The sequence below is a fragment of the Trematomus bernacchii genome, unplaced genomic scaffold (genome assembly GCF_902827165.1).
Source record: "Trematomus bernacchii unplaced genomic scaffold, fTreBer1.1, whole genome shotgun sequence".
NCBI lineage: Eukaryota > Metazoa > Chordata > Actinopteri > Perciformes > Nototheniidae > Trematomus > Trematomus bernacchii.
In genome coordinates this window covers 14,484,218-14,505,804 of record NW_022988050.1, presented here as the reverse complement: position 1 = coordinate 14,505,804, position 21,587 = coordinate 14,484,218, and the positions used below count along the sequence as shown (strand labels likewise).

General features: G+C 42.3%; 1 protein-coding gene across 2 annotated transcripts in view; it reads left to right on the top strand.

The window, feature by feature from the left end:
* Positions 1 to 21,587, top strand: part of LOC117473628 (syntaxin-4-like) — a 48,206-nt gene that overhangs the window by 22,348 nt on the left and 4,271 nt on the right. The window contains exons 1-2 of one of the 2 annotated variants that reach the window (XM_034119303.1): positions 20,146 to 20,330; positions 20,673 to 20,777. The exons of the other annotated variant lie outside the window; for it this stretch is intronic. Coding sequence (XP_033975194.1) covers positions 20,301 to 20,330; positions 20,673 to 20,777 — 135 coding nt within the window. The 5' untranslated portion in view covers positions 20,146 to 20,300. Of the gene's footprint in view, positions 1 to 20,145; positions 20,331 to 20,672; positions 20,778 to 21,587 lie in introns of those variants that run through there. 2 annotated transcript variants of the gene reach the window in all.

Below are 21,587 nucleotides of genomic sequence, written 5' to 3'. Positions count from 1 at the left end.
TAAGCCATTGACACAGTGCTAACTGTGCTAACTAAGTTGCTAGCGTTTCCATATATCAACTCTAATATCATCAGATGGCCTTGCATACAGTACATGTATCTCATAGCAGGAGAATGTCTGCATTCACACACGAAATACTCATAGACAGTATACTCCGGGGGATTTGCCGTACGGTCAGTCGCGAAACGTAATTACATTATAGCTGGCGTAGCGTGTATGCTACCGAGCTAACCAACGGAGCTAGACATGGGTTTGCTCGGGATTTTTTTTTTGTTATGCCAGCTACAATCAGTGGCGGCGCCAGAGCATTTTTGTTGGGTAATCTATGGTAGGGCTAACCCATACAGTGGTGGTGCTCAAGTCAGTATTTGCAATGTAATTACATACACGCTATATTACCCCCCTTGACAGTGAAACGCCACGCGTGAGGTTTAGATTATTTCCCTGTCTCAATCAAAATGGAACTGTATGAAATAAAACGGCACATTTGTCTTGTAGTAAATAAAAAGGGATCACTGTGAACGTGACGTATGATAGTACACGTTGAAGATCCAATGGGGATACTGAATGGTGGTTTCGATTGATCTCAATCAATAAGGCATGACGCAGATCCAACGTTTCGTTGCTCTGATTGGCTGTAGGTCTATTCAAATTGCATTCGGAGGCATTTTGATCTGACCGCGGCCGCGCTGATATTATAACGCCAGAGAATTTCCACACCTTTAGTGTATAAAACTCCCCCACTACTTAGACTATTCCTTGCACCCCTCTTATAGCATAAGCCCGAATGGTCTCAACCATATTGCATCAGTAAGGTGCACTTGTTGTTACAGCAGGATCAGTTTGTGTGCTGTGGACACGACTGATTGATTGAATTGATTGAAAAGTTTATTAACAGCTTGTATATTGGGTACAGTACAGTACAGCTGTACGACCCGTATATTTTCGCAATCCGTGTTCTCAACATTTAGCATTTCGCTTATTATTTAATTGAATTTGCATCACTTTTCATGGTGGGGCTATGGTGGGGCTAAGCCATTTCTTGGTATGGCTGTAGCCTACCCCAGCCATACCCTGGCGCCGCCACTGGCTACAATGAATGTAGCAGACTACCCGTATAAGATTGCAATTATAAACACGTTATTGCTAGGCTAATATGAACCACTAGCTTTTGTTCATAGTAGTTTTATTACTCTACATCAGGGGTCGGCAACCTTTTTGATATGAAGTGCCATTCTAAAAAAATAATGTTATCAGCGTGCCGACGATCGTGAATTATCAAAGGGGGGGGGGTGAAAAGTGATGTTTAACTCAGTTAATGGGGCTCATTCACTGGCGCTTCCACAAACAACAACCAACATAATTGTTACATTCAAATGAAGTAGCCTACATTATTCAAGTTTACATTAACTTTGGATAATAACACGGGAGACATGAGCGGAAGCGCTCTCTTTTCCTCTCTCCCCCTCTCTCTCTCTCTCCTGACAGCCTGTCAGTATCTCATGCAGCTCACTGATCCAGTAATGAGTGACAGTGAAGAATAAAAATATTTATAACTAGTTCCAAAGGTAGATAAAATAGCTAAGTGTGTTAGGTCTAACTCTTGTGTGTTTTGCTCCGCTCACCGGTCCGTCACAGCCGGTGGAGCTGCAGGATTTCTGCTTCACACACGTTGCAAACCGCTATTTTATTGTCATTTTCGGACACCTTAAAATACTGCCAGACTGGTGAAGCGATTTTGGCGAGCTTGTTTTGCCGCACACAGAGAAAAGTGTCATGTATGTTACGTCTCGCGATCGGCCTTTTTAGAGAGCACCGATCGATCGGCAGAGTGAGTATCGGCCGATATCGATCGCCACGCAAAAACTGCGGTATTTTTACAGCTCCTTATGGGTAATGCAATTTGTGAAGTGCTTTCCTCTGTGGTGAAACTATCAGCACTGCATTACGGAGGAAAGCGGCAGAAAGTCGCCTGGAGTTAAAGAGAGTGGGGCTGCATTGCGTGCATGGCTTCCTTCTGCAGGTAACGGGGAGACGCGCTCTGGCGGCGGTCTCGTTCAGGATCCGAAAATAAAATAAATATTTTGTACTTATTCCACTTATTCCTAGTGTGCCACTGGTTACGGTGCCGCGTGCCATAGGTGGCACGCGTGCCAGGGGTTGCCGACCCCTGCTCTACATTATAGTTGCCGTTCCTCCGAGCTAGCGTTCATATCGTGTTAGCTACCAAAGTAAACAAAGCTAGGTTAGCATATTAGCTGGCAAGCTTACTGTGTTCATTAGATAGATCCACACTCCTACTACTACTAACGAATCTAAAACAACTAAGTTTCTCTAATATTTTGTAATTTGCATTTGATTTCGTCCAGCCAGATCCTGGCGGACAATACATGACGGGACTACCACACTGATGCATCGTCCTAGCCCCGGCTGCGATAGACAAGATGCCGACAACGGGGAGGAATTGATGATATACCGTGTATATATGTATATTTATGTTCATTTTGTACATTTCTAAAAATAAAGTTTAATGGAAATACTTAGTAGGCCTATCCTTTCTTCCCTGAATTATTTGCTCCTATAACATATCATTCATATATAGCAAACCATGATTTGATTTCTCATCAAACAGTAGTAGTTTATTACAGGTAAAAATAACTTACTCTTTGTTATGACCGGCTCGTAGGCCACAACGGAAAGACAAGGAGACATTCACGAGTTTACAAAACCATGGCACATTTATTGTGGTAAATGCAGAGATAGGTGGTCGAGGGGAGAGGATCGCCGAGTTCGTCCTTCTGCAGCCGCTTTGGAGAGAGACAGGGGCCGCCGTGTGACTCCAGGCAGCTGGGCTTAATAGCACCTCGGCTCCGGCCAGGTGTCCGTGATCGCGCTGATTAGCCTCTTCAGCTCCACCCCATCGTAAGACCTGCAACACACCTGCACAAAGGCCCTGGGGCCGTCACACTCTTCTATAACAACAGTTGTAGGTACAGTTCGGTTAGTTAGCGTATAAAATATACGGCTGTACCGACGCCATTATAAGACTGATGTTCCGCTGAGAGCGAGCCGAAAAAAGCACTGTTAGACATGGGCGGAGCCTCTCTGGTGGTTGACTAATCAGAACAGAGTGGCCGAGCTGACCAATCGGAGCACACTAGGCTCACAGGGAGGGGGGGGGCAAGAGCTCCAACGAGTCGTTTAGTGGAGAGAGTGAATACTGCTGAATACACATACTTTACAGAGATGCTGTATGCGAAACCAATGTGAGTTTGGAAAATTGCACAGTATAAATCTATTTTAGTATACCTCAACAATGTAATTATGATCAGTGGAAATGGCCATGACATGGGCCCTTTAACATGTATATGTTAAGCCAGATATATCGTACTTTTTTTTTTGAGCGGGTTGGAATCCAAATTAATGGGATGCCACGATCATCCATAAATCATACTCTCTAACACTTACAACAAATAAAGGCAAAACGGCTATTTGTTAAAATAATGGGGGGAAATGACATGATGTCACTGCAGACATGTTAGTGTAACGAGGGTGCCCTGACTCGCCGCTGCAGGGTGCCCTGTGCGATGCTTTTATCGGTCAGTGGGCAGCAGCAGCCCTGCTCCCTGATGGGTACCATGTCCGCTCCCTCATCATGTGTGCGGATACGCTCCTCCCCTGCTGGGCTCAATCAATCACAACACTGCAACTGTGACCTCCACTGACAGTTAATGCTTTGTGCAAATCAAACCAGCTGAGCAGCACAATCCCATCGAGTGAACGTAAAGCTGGCAGCCGAACACAGCCGATGAATACCTGCTTTTGCTGTTTTGTGTCAGGGCAAATTACAAAGCAAGATGTCGTGCACATAAACGCGTTTTCTCAGATTCTGCTCTTACCTGCCCACTGTTTGGTTGGCGAGCTGTCTCATTCGGTTGAACTGCTTCTTCATCTTGTGTTTTTCTGCGTTACCACCGGGCGGTAGAGCCACTCCACATATCTCTCATTGATAGAATGAAGTCAGATCTCCGCGCTGATCTACGGCAGACGGGAAGGGGCCGTTTTTAAACAACCACGCTTTGAACATCCAGTGTGGGGAACATTGGGCTAAAATCTCGTCATTTTAGCTGATGTGTCTCTGTCCTCCGCTCCTCTCCGCCGCTCCAGAGATGCTGGACCGATTCCTCTCTCCCCCAACACTGACAGCTCGCTGGCGACACGACGATCACCACCGGTGCACTATGGGAAGTGTAGTTGAGTTAGAGCTCCATTAAAAGCCACAAAGGATGATTTCATATTTTATTTCACAGTTTTTTAATATATTTTTTCCCAGCTATATCTTTATTAATTTAGCAGTTATCACCCCATACTGTGTTTATATATAAACTGTGATAAACTGACTGCAATATCTAAGTGCGCAATACTCTATACTCTGGGTATTCATTCAGAATGTTCATGCATTTTAAACAATATTCCTATTTCTGCCATTTACACTGATTTTAGTGACAGCCTTATACAATACAACTTTCTTTTTAAATGAATATTTCAGAAATACAGCATCACTTTTGACATTACAAATCAATGCATTTCTAATTGTTGTGTGTTTTTATTATATTGTTATTATAAATGTTTAAGGTGATATCAGAAACACTCCTTTCCTGTTTCCTAAAATAAAGCCATTTGCCTAAAAGTGTTTCAATAAACGCAAAGACAGGCGTCACCATTATGAAACTCAACAATATAAAGCATTAAAAAAAAATACGTCAAATAATAAGAAAAGGAATAATCAAGCTTTAATTGAAATGCTATCAACCAATGTCCACACTGAGGCTGTTCGTGACGAGGGGACAGGTCACAATTTGACAATGGGATGTTAAACCAGGCCAACAGAGTAATTAAATACAGGAAGTAAGGATTAAAGTAATAGATTTTCTAATTGTCACATTGAAGATAGGTCATCAGTAAAGGGTCAAGGACAATCATAGAGCCCTGTAAGCTTTGCACAAGATATTGAAAAATCCCATAATTGGTGCTCAGTGGCGGCTGGTGGAAAATATTTTAGGTGGGGCTGTGGAAATGGTGATCAAACAATACTAGGGGGGTCCTGGGGGATGCTCCCCCGGTAATTTCTTTTGAGAAAAGACCCCTTAAATTATGACTTCTGGTGATGTTAGAGGGGGGGAAGGACAATTTGAGGCTTAAAAATATGAGAAGACTGATCAATACCTCCATAACTTCAGTGTGGTTAGAGCTATCCCTTACGCAAAGAAAATATATTTCCCCATATATTAACTGTCAATATATTGCATTATTTTGTTTTCTGATTTACTGGTTAATTGAAAAGATTTAATAAAGGAAATCTTGCTGTTGGCTACACCAAGTGATACTGATTAATAATCAACATGAAAAACATATTTATTCATATCTACAAAATATATTGAAAATATATTGAAGATATATAGAATAATATATTGTGTTAATATATTACAATATATATATATATATTGAATAATATATTGTGATAATATATTGTAATATATGTGATAATACATCAGTAATTGCCGCTTTCCATATATTGAGTAATATATGTAAGTATATATAATATATTGGTTGTGTATATATGTGAACATACATTTACTATATATTAACATTTATATGGGGACATGTACTATATATATTCACAAATATATGGGGACATGTATGCGCTATATATTCAGATTTATATGGGGACATGTATGTAGAATATATTCACAATTATATGGGGACATGTACTATATATATATATTCACAATTATATGGGGACATGTATGCACTATATATATTCAGATTTATAAAAGACCATGTACGTACCATATATTCTGAACATGAGTGCAATATATGTTCACAATGAGGAGAAATGCATGTTCTGATAAAAAAAATCTTTCATTTAATTTCAAACCTTTATTTATGCAGGTGAATCTCATTGAGATCATTGATCTCTTTTTCAAGGGTGACCTGCTGCAAGTAGGTTCCACATGAATACATATAAACATAACAGAAAAACAAAAAAGGACATCATACAGCATATTTACAGTGACTACAGTTTACATAGCTAGTAACATTTACAGGTTCCAACAGTTTCCGATTGGATAGCATCTATCCTTGCTTTAAAAACATTTAGTGGAACCAAATTGCTCAGACTGTTCCAAGTTAGCGGAGCTGCGCATCTAAATGCTATCTTCCCTAAGACAGTCCTAGCAGTTGGCACATTTAATAAAATCACAACATTCGATCTCAGGCAGTAGCCACTTACAATTCGCCGTGAGATCAGGGAGCAGATGTAGGAAGGAAGTTTCCCTAACATGGCTTTGTATATAAAAATGTACCAGTGACTGAGCCTCCGTACAGTTAGTGAAGGCAAACCTGCCCTTGCATACAGGGTACAGTGATGGGTTAATACTTTACAGTTTGTCACAAATCTCAGTGCACTGTGATAGGCGGCATCTAACTTGACCAGGCAATTGGCAGGTGCATTCATATAGATCAGATCACCATAGTCCAGCACAGGTAAAATGGTCACAGTGACTAGCCTTTTTCTGGCCTCAAGTGAGAAACAGGACTTGTTCCTGGAAAAGAAACCTAGCCTAACCCTCAGTTTTTTAAGCAGGTTATTGACATGAAGTTTAAAAGTGAGACAATCATCAAGCCAGATACCAAGGTATTTGTAACAGGTAACCACTTCAAGTTTTATTCCTTGTGTAATTACAATATCTAAAACAGGCTCTGGTGTCTTTTTTAGTTTTTGAAAAGAGCATTACCTTGGTTTTATCAACATTTAAAAGAAGCTTAAGCGCTAAGAGCTGAGTCTGAATAATGAGAAGCTTAATTTGTTTGTTTCTATCAATGTGTAACAGTTATCAAAATACTCATTAAAAGAAGGACAAGGAACGAATAAAAGAAAAGGCCTATAAACAACACATTATGTAATGACTCAAGAACATTTTAATGTAATTATGTAATAAAACCCACATTTTGTAATAATCTGCTGCATTCTGTAACATCCTGAACGCAATATAAAATAAATGTCCCTGCATTTTGTAACAAATTATTACATTTTGCAATGGTTATTACAAAATGCGTGAGTTGCCCTTTTAAAAAAACTGTAATATTCATTATGTAACCATAACCAAACTGTAAATATATCCCAAAATTGATGTTGATATACATGTTGGCTAATGAATATGGTAACACTTGATCTAGTTTTGGCCAATGAAAGATATTCTACTGAAGTATTTTTAAATTATGAGTAAGGATGATTCATGGTTGAATAAATAAATAAACAGTTGTAATGTTATTGTTTGCAACTCATTTTGTAATAACCACAGCAATATGTAATAATATATTTCAAAATGTGGCGACATGTATTACATATTTGCATTGAACTTGTTTACTACATAATGGGCAAATTATTACAAAAGGAGGTGTTATTACATAATGAAGGGAAAATGTATTACATTTTGTATAGGTATAGTTAATAAATGATGCATTGTTATTTCATACAGGGCCAAAAAAACAGTCTTGTACCCTATTTGATCGTCAATCTTGTTTTTTTTCGTGCCTTTACTCACAAATTCTTGTGTTAATGGATGTTCTTATATCTGATGTCTTGGTCCCTGGATGGTGGTTTACTACAGCATCTGTGGAACAGAACAATTACAAATAATTAGAAGTTCACAAAAGACAGCAGGAATTATAACAATATCCATAATATCTATATTAAAGCATGGGCTGGCTTGGTGAATAATGTGGGAATACAAATAGTGGAAGAATAGGCTTTGTACATTTTCGTCTGAGTGTGGCGCTACTGGTTGGTATATTTTATGGAATTTGGACCAAGCATCTGCATCTGTAACAGTTCTGTTTAAAACTTTTTTAAATGTAATTGCATTCATCTTTAAAGGTGGGGTAGGTAAGTTTGAGAAACCGGCTCGAGATACACTTTTTGTTATATTCCATGGAATGCTCTTAACATCCCAATAGCAATGAATATCTGAAGTGCTTTGACAAAAAATCCATAAAAAAAATGTCATCTGTGGAAGCCGTGGTACTGTAAAAAGCACATCCAATCATTTTAGCTGGCCCGGTTGAAATGACTGGATGGCCTACCTGCCTGTCAGCCTTCCATCTGTGCACAAACTTATCTCGTGCCCTCATTGGTCATGTGCGCGTTTGTGTGTGTTGGAGGAGGGGCTCTGTAAGGAAGTGGCAGATTTTTTCCGGCTGTGTATTTTCAAATTCTAGCGCACTCGAGCTGGTTTCTCCAAAATTACCTACCCCACCTTTAAAAGACTACTTTTATTGAATGAGAGTTTTACCTAGCACAATGAGCCTGGGGTGGTGGGAAGGGAGAACTGGGCCTCGGCATCGGCAGGAGTGGTAGTCGCCTATGAGTATTAGAATTTAGATTAACAAAGGCATAGAAAAACCCTGAAATATGTACTGACACAAAGCTACAACCCTCGATTTTGTAAGTAGTAGTAGTAAATACATACGTATATACAATATACAACAATACGCATAATGCAATTAGCAGTACCAGTAATAAAATAACTGAATAAATAGTAGTAGAACCTTTATTTAGCCAGGAAAATCAATTAAGAACAAATTCTTATTACAATGATGACCTGACAGGAGGCAAAAGGCGTCCTGAGGGGATGGGGTTTGGAGGAAAAAAATAAAAAGACAGACTCCGGGCACTACAGAACCCAGGAGACAACACAATGACACAGAGCAGAGATGACAGGCATAGCAGTTAAACATATAAAATCTCTAAAACAATATTGCTGTGGTTCAATCTGTCATTAAAATAATATAGAACATTCATCCATTCAATCATTCATTCCTTCATGGCAAGGATAACTAAGCTGAATAGTGAATAAAGTGATATGTGAAAAGTAAAATTACAGTGAAATTAAATGACAGTGCGTTCCTCACCACTGCGATCTGGCTCCTCTGTCCTCGTATCTTTTGGGTCTGATTCCTCACTACTGATGTCTGCCTCTCTGCATGGGCCCTCTCTCCTTATTTATTCTGTCTCAGTCACCACTGCTATCTGGCTCCTCTGTCCTCTTGACTTGTGGTTCTGCAGGCTTAGTTCGACCTATGAATTTCAACAATGCTCCTGTAAAATATATAGACATATAGTATTATGGGTCAACATTAAAATAACATACACTGGAGAGCAAAATGTGAAATGCCATTGACTGTAGGCTACATATTATCCACACAATTGTCAGCAGGGGCAATAACAACTAAAATGTGAACTAACTTGAATGCATTAGTCCACAACACATAGCCTAACGTAGAGTAGAGAATGAATGAATGGTTTCTGCAAAATACACAGAAATAGAAATAAGGTTCAAATTACAATAACTAACCAGACGATGGTTATTAATAATAAGCAACAGCAATACTAATTGTTGCTAAAACACATTAGACACGTTGCAAACACACGGCTAATAAAAGCTAAGTTAGCATCTCATCCACACACTATCATAGCTTAACTTAGCTAACTAGCTAGCATTAGCTCAATTCCTGAACAACATAGAAACTAAAAACGGGACATCAAGACTCATTAACACACTGACTGAGCAGGACACTATGCATACAATCTTATAACATTACCAACACTAAAGATCTGCATATATGCTCACATTCTTCACGAACGCATTCTCTCTGTGACGATGGTAATTATGCATGTGACGATGCGCAATAATGTCCTGAACGCACATGTGTAACCAGCTCGAAGACCCGTAGCTGAACTACTTTAGCTGTCCCTAAATGTGCCTGACTAAAACACGAACGATATAATGCAGATCAAGGAGAACAAGGGGAATTTACAAGACATAGACTAACTGTGGTTACATTACTTAACTAGCTCATCATCGTCACCAGTCAGAAAATGTCCGTTAGCCGTGGGGCTAGTTTTCGCTATGTTAAACTCCATTGACTTATGCTAAAATGTTAGCGATCTAAAGGTCCGCTATTTTTGGCTGTTTTGGGTCGACTTCAGTTGACTGTAACATCGAAAATCTTCGAAATTGAATGTTCACAAAGCTGCGGACCGGTTATACACTCATACACGAGGGAACTAACATAGCTAATTTAACTAACGTTAGCTAATGTAGCTGGTGTAGTGCCGAGAGACGGGACATACGGATTAAGCAACTAGACTACTTGTAGTGTACATGCAGAATTATTTCAATTTAAAATAGTTTTAAATGCTCACACACATACCTGACTCTGGTGCTGTATTTTCCTCTAGTTTCTTTTTAATTTTCCGTTTCGAAGCACCTGATGAATGCTTTCTCTTTGACACTCAGCGACAGAATCAACAGACAGAGGCAGCAACGCAGATTTGAATCTGCCAATCAGATCAATCTATTGCTGGAGGGGGGGGGGGCTCCCCGAAATCAGCCGGAAGTGGCGCATTCGAATACTGTTTGGGCTGTCTGCCGTGGATGGGCTGCGTTCCACTCCAAATAGCCGGTCGGCCGTAATATATGCATAGATATATATGCGTGCATATATGCATATATATATATATATATATATATGAATATATATATGCGTGCATATATGCATATATATATATGCGTGCATATATGTGTGTGTTACCTTTTATACTGACGGTATCTCGGCACCGAAACCGTAGTTTCGGATACACACCGGTGGTTTCTGACTTGGCTCGTTGTCAGCCGGTAACTAGCCGTCCAGATATTTCGAGGGGAAAAAGGATGAAGACGATGCGTTCGGGGTGCCGTGGGAAGAACCTCCGTTTATTTACGTTCTTCAATTACATGGACACTGAATTGAATACATACAAACTAGACACTATACTCCTTTTCTGACCACTTTCTCTATACTTTCGTCTCTCTCTTCATACCTCCGCACTTCGCCTTGGCCATCACATTTTACACACACCGGACTTCCAAAAAACCACAACCCCTTGCGGCTGCTACTCTTAAAGTGACAGGCCAAGCCTGTAACACTACCCCCACTCTGGATGATGATAAAACAACCCTTAACATCACTCCAGCATGTAAACATTATAAAAGGAAAGCATGAAACATTAATGGCAACACATTCCCCACAATAATCCCCATTTCCCACAGTCCTTGAAGGCGTCTTCCTTGCTGTGGAAACAGCTTGAATCATGAGGCAATGTCCATAAAAATGTCCACGAAGCATACTGCATAGATCCTTTTTTTTTAACGTTTCAAAGGTGTATAAACACACATGCTGACATGTACATAACATACTGTGATGTAGTTAATCAACCCAGTTAAATTCAACACTGTGTGACTTCACTCTATATATGATGTGGCTCTTAGGCATTACAATTGTACCATCTGTTTGGTTTCTCTAACCAGTTACATCCTGCATCAAGTGTCAAAGCAGTAAAACAGTATCCACATTACTCATTACCACAGGCAACTAAATGAAATAGAGCCACAAACTGTGGATGTATAACAATATAATTAAATAACTTTAGCTTAAGAGCATAGAATTACTCTGGAACTTTTTTTTTCCTTTACTGAGTTAGGAACAAACCTGCTGACACCCTGACTCAGGTTAAACTATAACAAACCCTAGTGACTGACCCAGTCACCTAACATGTCAGGAACTCTGCGGACTCGCTGGGGTCTCTGTAGAGGGGTGGAAATCCGTAGGGGATCACTGGCCGGGGCCCTGGAAGGGCGCTGAGTCCGAGGAAGTCTGTCATGAAGCCAGCTGCTGCTCGGCGTAACTGGCAGTGAAGAACCTGGGTCCTCGAGAGCCTCCACAGCTGGATCCTCTGCGTCTGATGGGGGGTCCCACAGGTGGAGAGGCCCGATGACTGTGTCAGATGAGTTGAGGTCTGGCTGAGGGGGCGGCACCTCGACAGGCGCCCAGGCTTCTGTGTCTTTGAACACCCAGCTGTTGTCTAATGGGGTCCTGGAATAATAAGGCTTGAGCTTGTCATGGTGGACAACTTTGACTTTGGCTCTGGGGCTCTTTTTGAGTCTATAGATCAGGTCATCTAACATGCCTACAATGAAGTAAGGGCCCTCGTAGGATGGCAGAAACTTTCGTACCTTGTTTTTAACCCTTTTGGTGCCTTTAATCAGGTGCCAGACTGCATCTCCCACTTTGTGTTGGGTTTGACAAATGTTTTTGTCATACTGTTTTTTAGCTCGCTCAACAGATTTCCCAAGAGCTTCTCGTGCTAGCTGGTGAGACAGCTCCAGACGTTCTCTCAGTTTCATGACATATTGAGGGGGGGTGTTAGTGTCGATATTGTCATTGTCAGGTGGCAAACCAGCGACCAGGTCGACTGGCTCAGTGACTTCTTTTCCAAAAAGCATCATATTTGGTGTCAATCCGGTGGAGCTGTGTCGAGTTGCTCTATAAGCCATGAGTGCATAAGGCATCATGAGATCCCAGTCCCAGTGACATCTGTCTGCAGTAGTAGCCAGGATTTTCTGCAGAGTGGCATTAAAGCGCTCTACCTGTCCATCAGACTGTGGGTGAAATGGGGTAGTTCGAGTCTTGTCAATCCCCAGCAGCTCGCACATCCCCTGGAAAACAGCTGACTCGAAATTTGTGCCCTGGTCACTGTGCAAGCACTGGGGAGCTCCGTACCTACACACCCACTCAGAGGCGATCTTTTCTGCCACCGTGGATGCTTGCTGGTCTGGGATTGGATAGGCTTCTACCCACTTACTGAAGTAGTCTTGCACTACTAGTATGTAGCTATTGTGTCTCTCTGTTTCATTTAAAGGGCCCATCACATCAACTGCAATCCTCTCCATGGGGGCACCGACTCGCACCGTGCCCATAGCCGCTCGAGGAGTTTTCTTCGGGCGAGCTTTAGCAGCACAGCTGGGGCAGGTGCGGCACCAGAGTGTGACATCGTCCTTCATGTTATACCAGAAATATCTGGTTTGCAGGCGTGTGAGAGTTCTTTCTACTCCAAAATGGCCTCCCACAGGACCATCATGCATCTGCTCCATCATTGAACTGCGGTACATATGAGGCAGCACAATCTGGGGGTAAAACGTTGTTCCTTCAGTGCTATAATATTTCCTCATTAGCACTCCATCTTTCTGGTTAAGTCTATTCCACTGTGCCCAGTATGATTTGGTAGCGGGGCTCAAGTGGGCTATGTCTGCATATGGCAGCCGGCCTCTCCCTTCATCCATCCACTTTTTTACTGGTGCAATGTCAGGGTCAGATTCCTGAGCCATTCTCAGCTGTTCTTGAGTCCACCCAGAGAATAAACTGGTGTTGGGAATATCACTCACCCAGTTGATGCTTGGATTTAGCAGGTCATAGTTGTTATTGTTGTCACTGCAGGCATCCTCTACCCCCACTGGAGGAAACTCTGGCTCAGCTACCCCCACTAGAGGTTGCTCTGTGGGAGTATATATGGCAACTTCAGCTGTACTGTCTGTCAGGTCACACTGGACCCCCTTATGCTGGTGTCGCTCGCTGTCATGCTCTGGCACTGTGCAGGGGCACGACTCCCTGCAGGGCCTCCTGGAAAGTGCGTCTGCATTTTGGTGGTGTCTCCCCGGTCGATGAACCACCTGAAAATCATACTCTGCCAGCTTCTCTAGCCAGCGGGCCAGCTGTCCCTCTGGTTCTTTTAACCTGGTTAACCAGCGCAGGCTGCTGTGATCAGTCCGGAGAGTGAATGGTCTGCCAAGCAGGTATTGTCTGAAGTGACAGGCAAACTCCACGCCTGCCAGAAGTTCACGTCTGGTGGTGCAATAGTTTTGTTCTGTGGCTGACAACCTCCTGCTTCCATAGGCTAGCACCCTCTCCTCACCCCCCTGGATTTGGGAGAGGACTGCTCCGATTCCCCAGTCACTAGCATCGGTGTCGAGAAGCATCTCGCCGCTGTCAAGGGGGTAGCCTAGGACAGGAGCTGTTGACAGTCGTCCTTTCAGCTCTGTGAATGCCTCCTGGCATTCCTCTGTCCAATTAAATCGTGCATACTTTTTGGTCAGCTCGTGAAGAGGTTTAGCTATCGTAGCAAAGTTTTCCACAAAGCGTCTGTAATATGATGCCAGGCCCACAAACTGACGTACCTCAGAGATGTTACGAGGCGTAGGCCACTCTGCCACTTTCTTCACCTTCTCTGGATCAGTACACACCCTGGGCTGAGACAATGTGGCCAAGGTAACCCACCTTCTCCCGGAAAAGGCAGCACTTTGACGGTTTCAGCTTCAGGTTAGCTCCTCGTAGCCTGGCGAACACTTCACTGAGCCGGCTTAGCATTTCGGAACCGTCCCGCCCCAAGACGATGATGTCATCGAGATACACCAAGCAGGTCTCCCACTGCAATCCCACTAATACTCTGTCCATTAGCCTCTGAAACGTGGCCGGTGCATTGCACAGTCCAAAGGGCATGACGTTCCATTCAAATAGCCCCTTGCGAGTGCAGAAAGCTGCGGCTTTGCGGGCCCTTGGTGTCAATTCCACCTGCCAGTAGCCTGAAGTCAAGTCTAGTGTACTGAAGTACCTGGCATTGGAGAGTGTGTCCAGAGTGTCCTGAATACGTGGCAGGGGATAGGCATCTTTAATAGTCCTTTCGTTAAGGGGTCTGTAATCCACACATAATCGCGGGCTTTGGTCTTTCTTCCTCACCATGACAATAGGTGCAGCCCAGCTGCTGTTGCTGGGACGAGCTACACCAGACTCCAGGCTCTGCTGTACCTGCAGATCTGCAGCAATCTGTTTGTCTCTGGCCATTCTGCGTGGCGGCTGCTTCACAGGCTGCCCAGGAGTAGTCTGTATGTCGTGCTGCACTAAGCTGGTGCGGCCAAGGTCAGTGGGCCCGGTGGAGAAGACATCACCGAACCTCCGTAGCACTTGAGCTAGCCCGGCTCTGTCCTCCTCAGACAGGTGAGCACAGCTCTCTGCATACATGTCCTGTAGATGACTGGGCACAGATATAACAGGAAAGTCATTGGGGTCTGATGTTACTGGGGACTTGGTCGGATGGAGATCCACTTCTCCCAACACCTCCGCTGGCTGAAGAACTCCGACCACCACCCCTCTCTTCAGGGTAACAGATGCAGGACCAGGATTGTAAATCCGCATGGGAATGTTGGAGGAATGCCGGGTCTGTACAACAATGTGGGCTGCCAGGACGTGCTGTCTCTCAACAAAGCCTTTAGTGGGGGTCAGCATCATATCTTTGTTAACAGCAGAGCGGAGGCGGGCAGTACCAGGCACCACATACTCACACCCCGACTCCAATACTGTTGTGCGGGATACCCTGACGAGGTGCACTTCAGGCTGTCTGCTGGGTTTTGAGCGAGGCACTCTCTCACCGAAGAGGGTGATTTCCCTGCGACCATAGTCCAAGTGAGCATGTGACTGCAGCAGAAAAGGGTGCCCCAGGATAACCTCTGTATTTTCAGCTGTGTCTGCTATAATAAAGTTCACATTGGTTACCTTGCTTCCGGCTTGAACTGGCAGGTTGACTTCCCCTCGGACAGCGATGCCCTCGGGACCGATGCCTTGTAATACTTGTACGATGGATGGCTGGATTTGAGGCCTCGATTCAACAGGAATGGCGTTGAAGTGGCGGAGGGGGAGTACATTCCTCCGAGCGCCAGAGTCGAGCAGAGCACACAGTTCATGTCCCTGTATCAGTATCCGGATACTCATGTCATCATCAGAGCCTTTATTGCATGTGACCACCGTACCTGAGTCAGGAGCTGGAGTGTTATTAGGTGCATGCTGTTTGCGTTTTCGGGAAGAGGGACAGTTCCTTTGTATGTGCCCCACACCAGAGCAGTTGTGGCAGATGACTTCTCTAGAGTTCATTTGTACAGGTTTAGCTCTGTTAGGCGACCACTGCTGGTTAAACCTCGGTGCTTTACTCTGGGTGCTAGCGGGCTCCGCAGCCCACTCTTCAGCCACCCCGAAAGCCTCCATACAGGCGGAAACATTAGCATTTTCGTGCACCATAGCTGCCCTGGGTCTCCGCTCTGCAGCATTGCGATAACCAGACTGCATTAGCTGTGTGACGGCTCTGGCAGCCCGTCTGGTGGCTTCATACCTGTGGGCTATCTCGTAGGCTCTAGCCAAGGTGCGCGGCTTGTCCTCCAGTAGTCTTTGGATCACTTCTGCATCGGCAAGGGCGTTGGTGAAAATCTCCACACTGATGACGTCCTGCTCCGGCTCATTACGGTCAGCATACACAATTGACACTTTTTCATAGATGTCGTCTCTTAACAGGTGCAGGGCCTCCCCCGGTCCTCTGACTCTCTGTCTCAGTTCAATGCCTATGGCAGCAGCATGTTCTGAACACGGTCCGTAGGCCGCCTCAATCTCACTCACCATCCGCTGATAACTCCAGCGAGTAGATCTGGGGTTCTTGTGGATGATGGCAGCCGCGGGTCCAGTCAAGCTGAATCTGAGATGCACAGCCATAGTCCTCTCTGACCAGTGGTTAGCCTCAGCACATCCTTTAAAATGAAAGAGGAAGTCTCTCCACGAGCCAGCCCCATCAAACTGGCTTGGGCGTAATGTTGGTATTCTCTCTCTGTGTCCACGGTGTTCATCTTCATCACTTGTGTCCATATAGTCCTCTCTGTGTGCTGCACGAGCTGCAGAGCTGCGTGGTTCAGACCAAGCTCTCCTCATGTTAGGCTGATCGCACTCACACTGGCCAGGTGCGGTCCCACAGTGCACAGCTGAGCATGTGTGAGCTTGTACTTTACAAGGCAGTGTGGCAGGCTGCTGCATACAGGGTGTTAATGGTGACACTGGCGGCTGAAGGCACTGTGAATGAGCTGAGTAACTTGGGATGGTCGGCATAGAGTGGCTATAGTCCATGGAAGTGAAAGGATTAGCTGGTTTAGCTGAAGTTGATACCATGCTCATTAAACGGTCACATTTTGGTGGAAAGGGGGTGAGAAACTCACTATTTGGCTGTGTTTGCTCCTTTGTCGGCATGATGAAAGGGTTAGTTGGCGCCAGTGATGCTTCCGGCGGCGTGGCGTAGCTTGCGGCTCCGGCTAGCGTTAGCTCCATGCTAGTCAGAAAGGGGTTGGTGCAGTCCCCATACCCAGTATAATCCATAATTGTCTGGTCAAACATGTCCACCTGACTTTGAACAGCCTCATCAATATTCACCAAGAATGGATTAGAGCTTTTCCGTGGGCTTTTTCCGTTAGCTGCATCAGCTTGTCTCAGTCTGTGATTAGCATTAGCGTTAGCTCCGAACGCTGCCATTAAATCCACTCCACTCTTCTCCCCCGTAAAAAAAAAAAAAATCTCGGACGAGCCCCCAATGTTACCTTTTATACTGACGGTATCTCGGCACCGAAACCGTAGTTTCGGATACACACCGGTGGTTTCTGACTTGGCTCGTTGTCAGCCGGTAACTAGCTGTCCAGATATTTCGAGGGGAAAAAGGATGAAGACGATGCGTTCGGGTGCCGTGGGAAGAACCTCCGTTTATTTACGTTCTTCAATTACATGGACACTGAATTGAATACATACAAACTAGACACTATACTCCTTTTCTGACCACTTTCTCTATACTTTCGTCTCTCTCTTCATACCTCCGCACTTCGCCTTGGCCATCACATTTTACACACACCGGACTTCCAAAAAACCACAACCCCTTGCGGCTGCTACTCTTAAAGTGACAGGCCAAGCCTGTAACATGTGTGTCTATATATATTTATAAACTGTATATTATTTTCCATCATTCAATGGACAATTTGTACTTTTTTTATATGTAGGCTACCATCAAACATATGTTCATATATAAAGTGGGTAACTATACAAAACGAAGTGAGATAACTGTTTATGAATATCTGTTCAATTTTATGTAAACTCATGAAAGATAAATGAGTGTTTCAATAAAACTATTACATATAAATGTATAGTGCAGTTTTTGTTTTCATTGCAATATATTTTTTTTATATGTATCAATATATAGCCATACATGGTCCATGCATATATTGCAATATATTTAAAAATATAAGGACTACTTTCCCATATATGGAAATGTATGATCCAATATATTGTATTATATTTACCAATATATTACAATATATTTTTGTTTCATAAGGGATGAATCTTCCAAAACTTCCAAACACCTTGTCCTGGACATAGTTTCTACAGCATAAACTGTGCAACAGTACAGTATGCCCACACAAACTGCAGAACACCGGGGCTTTGGGAACACTGATTTAATTCCCATTTAACCTGTTAAGGGGCTTTTTTCCCCCGTTTTTTTTCTCACGAAACTGTGTCTCAGGGCTTCTTAAAATGTAATAAACTATTCATGTGTCCTACTCAGAGGAAACGCATCTAACTGATGATATGAACCATGTTTACCGAAACAAAACACAAGTCTCACAAGAAGCGTCTAAATGAGCCCTGAGCGAAAAAATGCTAACGCACTCTTGGTATAAATCAATCGATATACTTATCGGATATGCACAAACAAGCTTACAAGCTGAGATTCCACAAATTCTAGAAATATAAGTATCATCACTGAGCGATCAGAACTCGCGACAGGGGAAGCAAATACAGACATCACACAACGTAGCTTTAGGTAGCAAAACATGGAGATATGCTCACCTTTTGCAGAATAACAATTCTGATCAAAAACGAGAAAAACGCAGCTGAAGGTTAATCCATAGGTTAATCCAATGTGTCTGTCACTTTGAAAAATGATTGATGATCCATAATTCCATTTTTATGTCAAAAACTGAGTTTTCATTAGCTGCTAATGGTAGCTTCCAGAGTGTATGACAGCTTCCTGTTTTGTCTCCTTGGATACGAGTCCAAACAACTCACAGATTGCACCGGGCGCTCACGTAGGAGCCCTGTGACTATCAGATTTGACGACGCTGATTGGCTGAAATTATGTTTCGGCGGCATAGTTTAAAGATAGCAACAGTTGGCTTCTGCTGCACTTGCTGCACTCTCGTCTGGGCGCTGTGCATAGCGCCCAGACGAGAGGGAGATACACGGGCAAGGCCAGGCAGGAAACATGTGACTTATCAGTAACTTTAGACATCGTTAATTTCAAACGAGATTTTATTGTAGATTATACATTTTACTGATACCAATTATATAATATTTACCTTGTTTATTAAAAATAAAAATAAAAATAAAAAATATATTTTTTAAATATATCTTTTTTTATTTTTTTTATTTTTAATGTGGGAAGAGGGGGGGCGGCGCCCCTAGCGCCCCTATGGGCCGGCCGCCACTGTTGGTGCTTCCGAATCAGCTTGTTAATAAATCCTTTGAAACCCATTAAATAATTTCCTTTTTTAAAGCTACATCACTTTAAATTGATACGCGTTCTTGCTGTAATGAAGAATCAAGGACATTTTAGGTATACAATAGTCATCTGGACTGTTTATTTTGAAGGTTTATCATCTGAAGGCTGTATTTTAAATGCCATACACATAATTAGCCTTATCAGTCTCCAATAGGACTATTTATAGCTCGCGAAAAGGAAATGTCAGTAGGCGTGAATATTCATAAAGACATTGTTAATTCTCCATAATGGCTGTTTTAGTCATGAAGGTGTTTATTTTAATTTAAGTTCAGTTTTGATGACAGATTTTTTTAAGTATAGTTAACTCTTTCTGTGGTGTAAACAGCTTTATTGGATGTGATGGTTGGTGCAGTTATACAGTTTCTGCAGGAAAACAGCACCATCTTGTGGCTGTCAGAGAAATGGCAGCAACTGAGTGGCTTTCATTTGACTGATCTCCAGGAGCTCTTTTGTTAGCAGTAAATTACATGTATTCCTTAATGTACCTATTTTAGGAATATACATGACATGGAAACCGTCTTGCAGTTCCTTTTAAATGGTACAAATGTATACAAAAAATGCATAAAAAATGTGATGTTTTAGTTCTGTAATTGGTTGATATTTGTGGGGTCTCTCTATTCGATTGGTTGTGTGGAATAAATATGAAATTTAAATAAATAGATCTTGAAAAAACGATATAAAAAGTGACAAAAACCTATAATAATTGTAATAATTCAACTGTAAATCATGACTCAGTGCTGTTGCAATCTGCTCTCACAGAGGGCGCCAATGAGTCCTCGTCTGATGTTTTGACTAGAACCAGAAGAAGAAGGGTTGCTACTGTAGTTTTCTTGGTGAATGACACTAGATCAAAGTTTCCAGTTTCTTTTAGAGTGTCTTTCTCTGCTTGGGAACAACCTACCATACTTCCGCGTGGAGTCGCAGCTTTTCTGACATCTGACTCTCTGAAAAAATGCGGGACCGGACTAAAGAGTTAGGAAATGTGAGTACACGGCTAACTTTAGCATTCACACGCTAGCCTGCTAACTTAGCAAAGTGAAAACAGTTTGTTAACAGGTGCTCACTTCACTGTTCAACCTGCACAGCTTGTAATTAGAAGATACAACACCAAACATGATTAAAATAACAATGTGGAGCGTTTTACGTGTGTGAATGTTAACTTTCGCGACAATTTACTCCCAACTTCCGTTCCAGCCCTGTCTTCTTATGCCAGGCCGGGAAAGGGCATGGCAGCGGGGGGTGCTGACGTTTGTTTTTATGCTTTAAAATGGAAATATCTTCATTTTCATTGTGTTAATTCATTTGTCTGTTATCTGACTTATAGAAGGCAGAGGCTTCAGATGAGGACGAGGAGGCAAAAGCTCTTGTGATCAAACCTGGAACCTCTTCAGCCAAAGAGGAGAAGGAGAACGATGCATTCTTTAAAAAGGTAAAGTTTGTCTACATATTGATATTAATCCGAGGAGAGCAGACAGATCAGATAAGATCACATGTTCTTCTTTCATTGTTGCCTCAAGTTCTAGTTCTATAACTCTTCAATTATACACTTGCACAGATGTTTAGATGTGTCTTTGTTTACATTTTCATTAACCCAAAGAATATGATATGTACATTTATATAAAATCATTCTAAAGTTGTATTGATGAACTGTCACAGATATAAACCAAATGACATAGAAGTTGCTGGATATCATTTGTAATTAAAAAAAATAAGCAACGTAAAAATATATATATTTTTCCAAATTAAAATCAGAAATTGTTTATTGTTTCTCAAAATATATAATACATTGAAAAAAAACAAGATAAGACACCGGTACTGTACCTAGATCTAAAAATAATTATTTATTATTTGATCTATTAAATAATAATATAATTTAGTTTAGAAAATGTTGTAAAATAACAAGATAAATATTTGCAAGGTAAAAGGTCCCAAGGAGTTTTCCTAGGATTCATTTTTCTTGTCTTTCAGTCTATGCCTGAAATAATAGTTGTAAAAAAAAAAGGTTTAAACATTAAAAGCTTAATGATTGTTTACATTGTTTAACAGGAATGTCCACTGTAGGTTGAATAAATGGTCGCATAGCTCTTTCCCATATTTTGTCACTTTATATATTCTATCTTGTCAACATCAACAAAAACATCATGCTTTTTTGTATCCCCCCAGCGGTCCACTATATAAAAATAATCAATTAAAAAGGAAAAGCAGCAATATCCTTTCTTTTCAAAGAATGGAACCACAG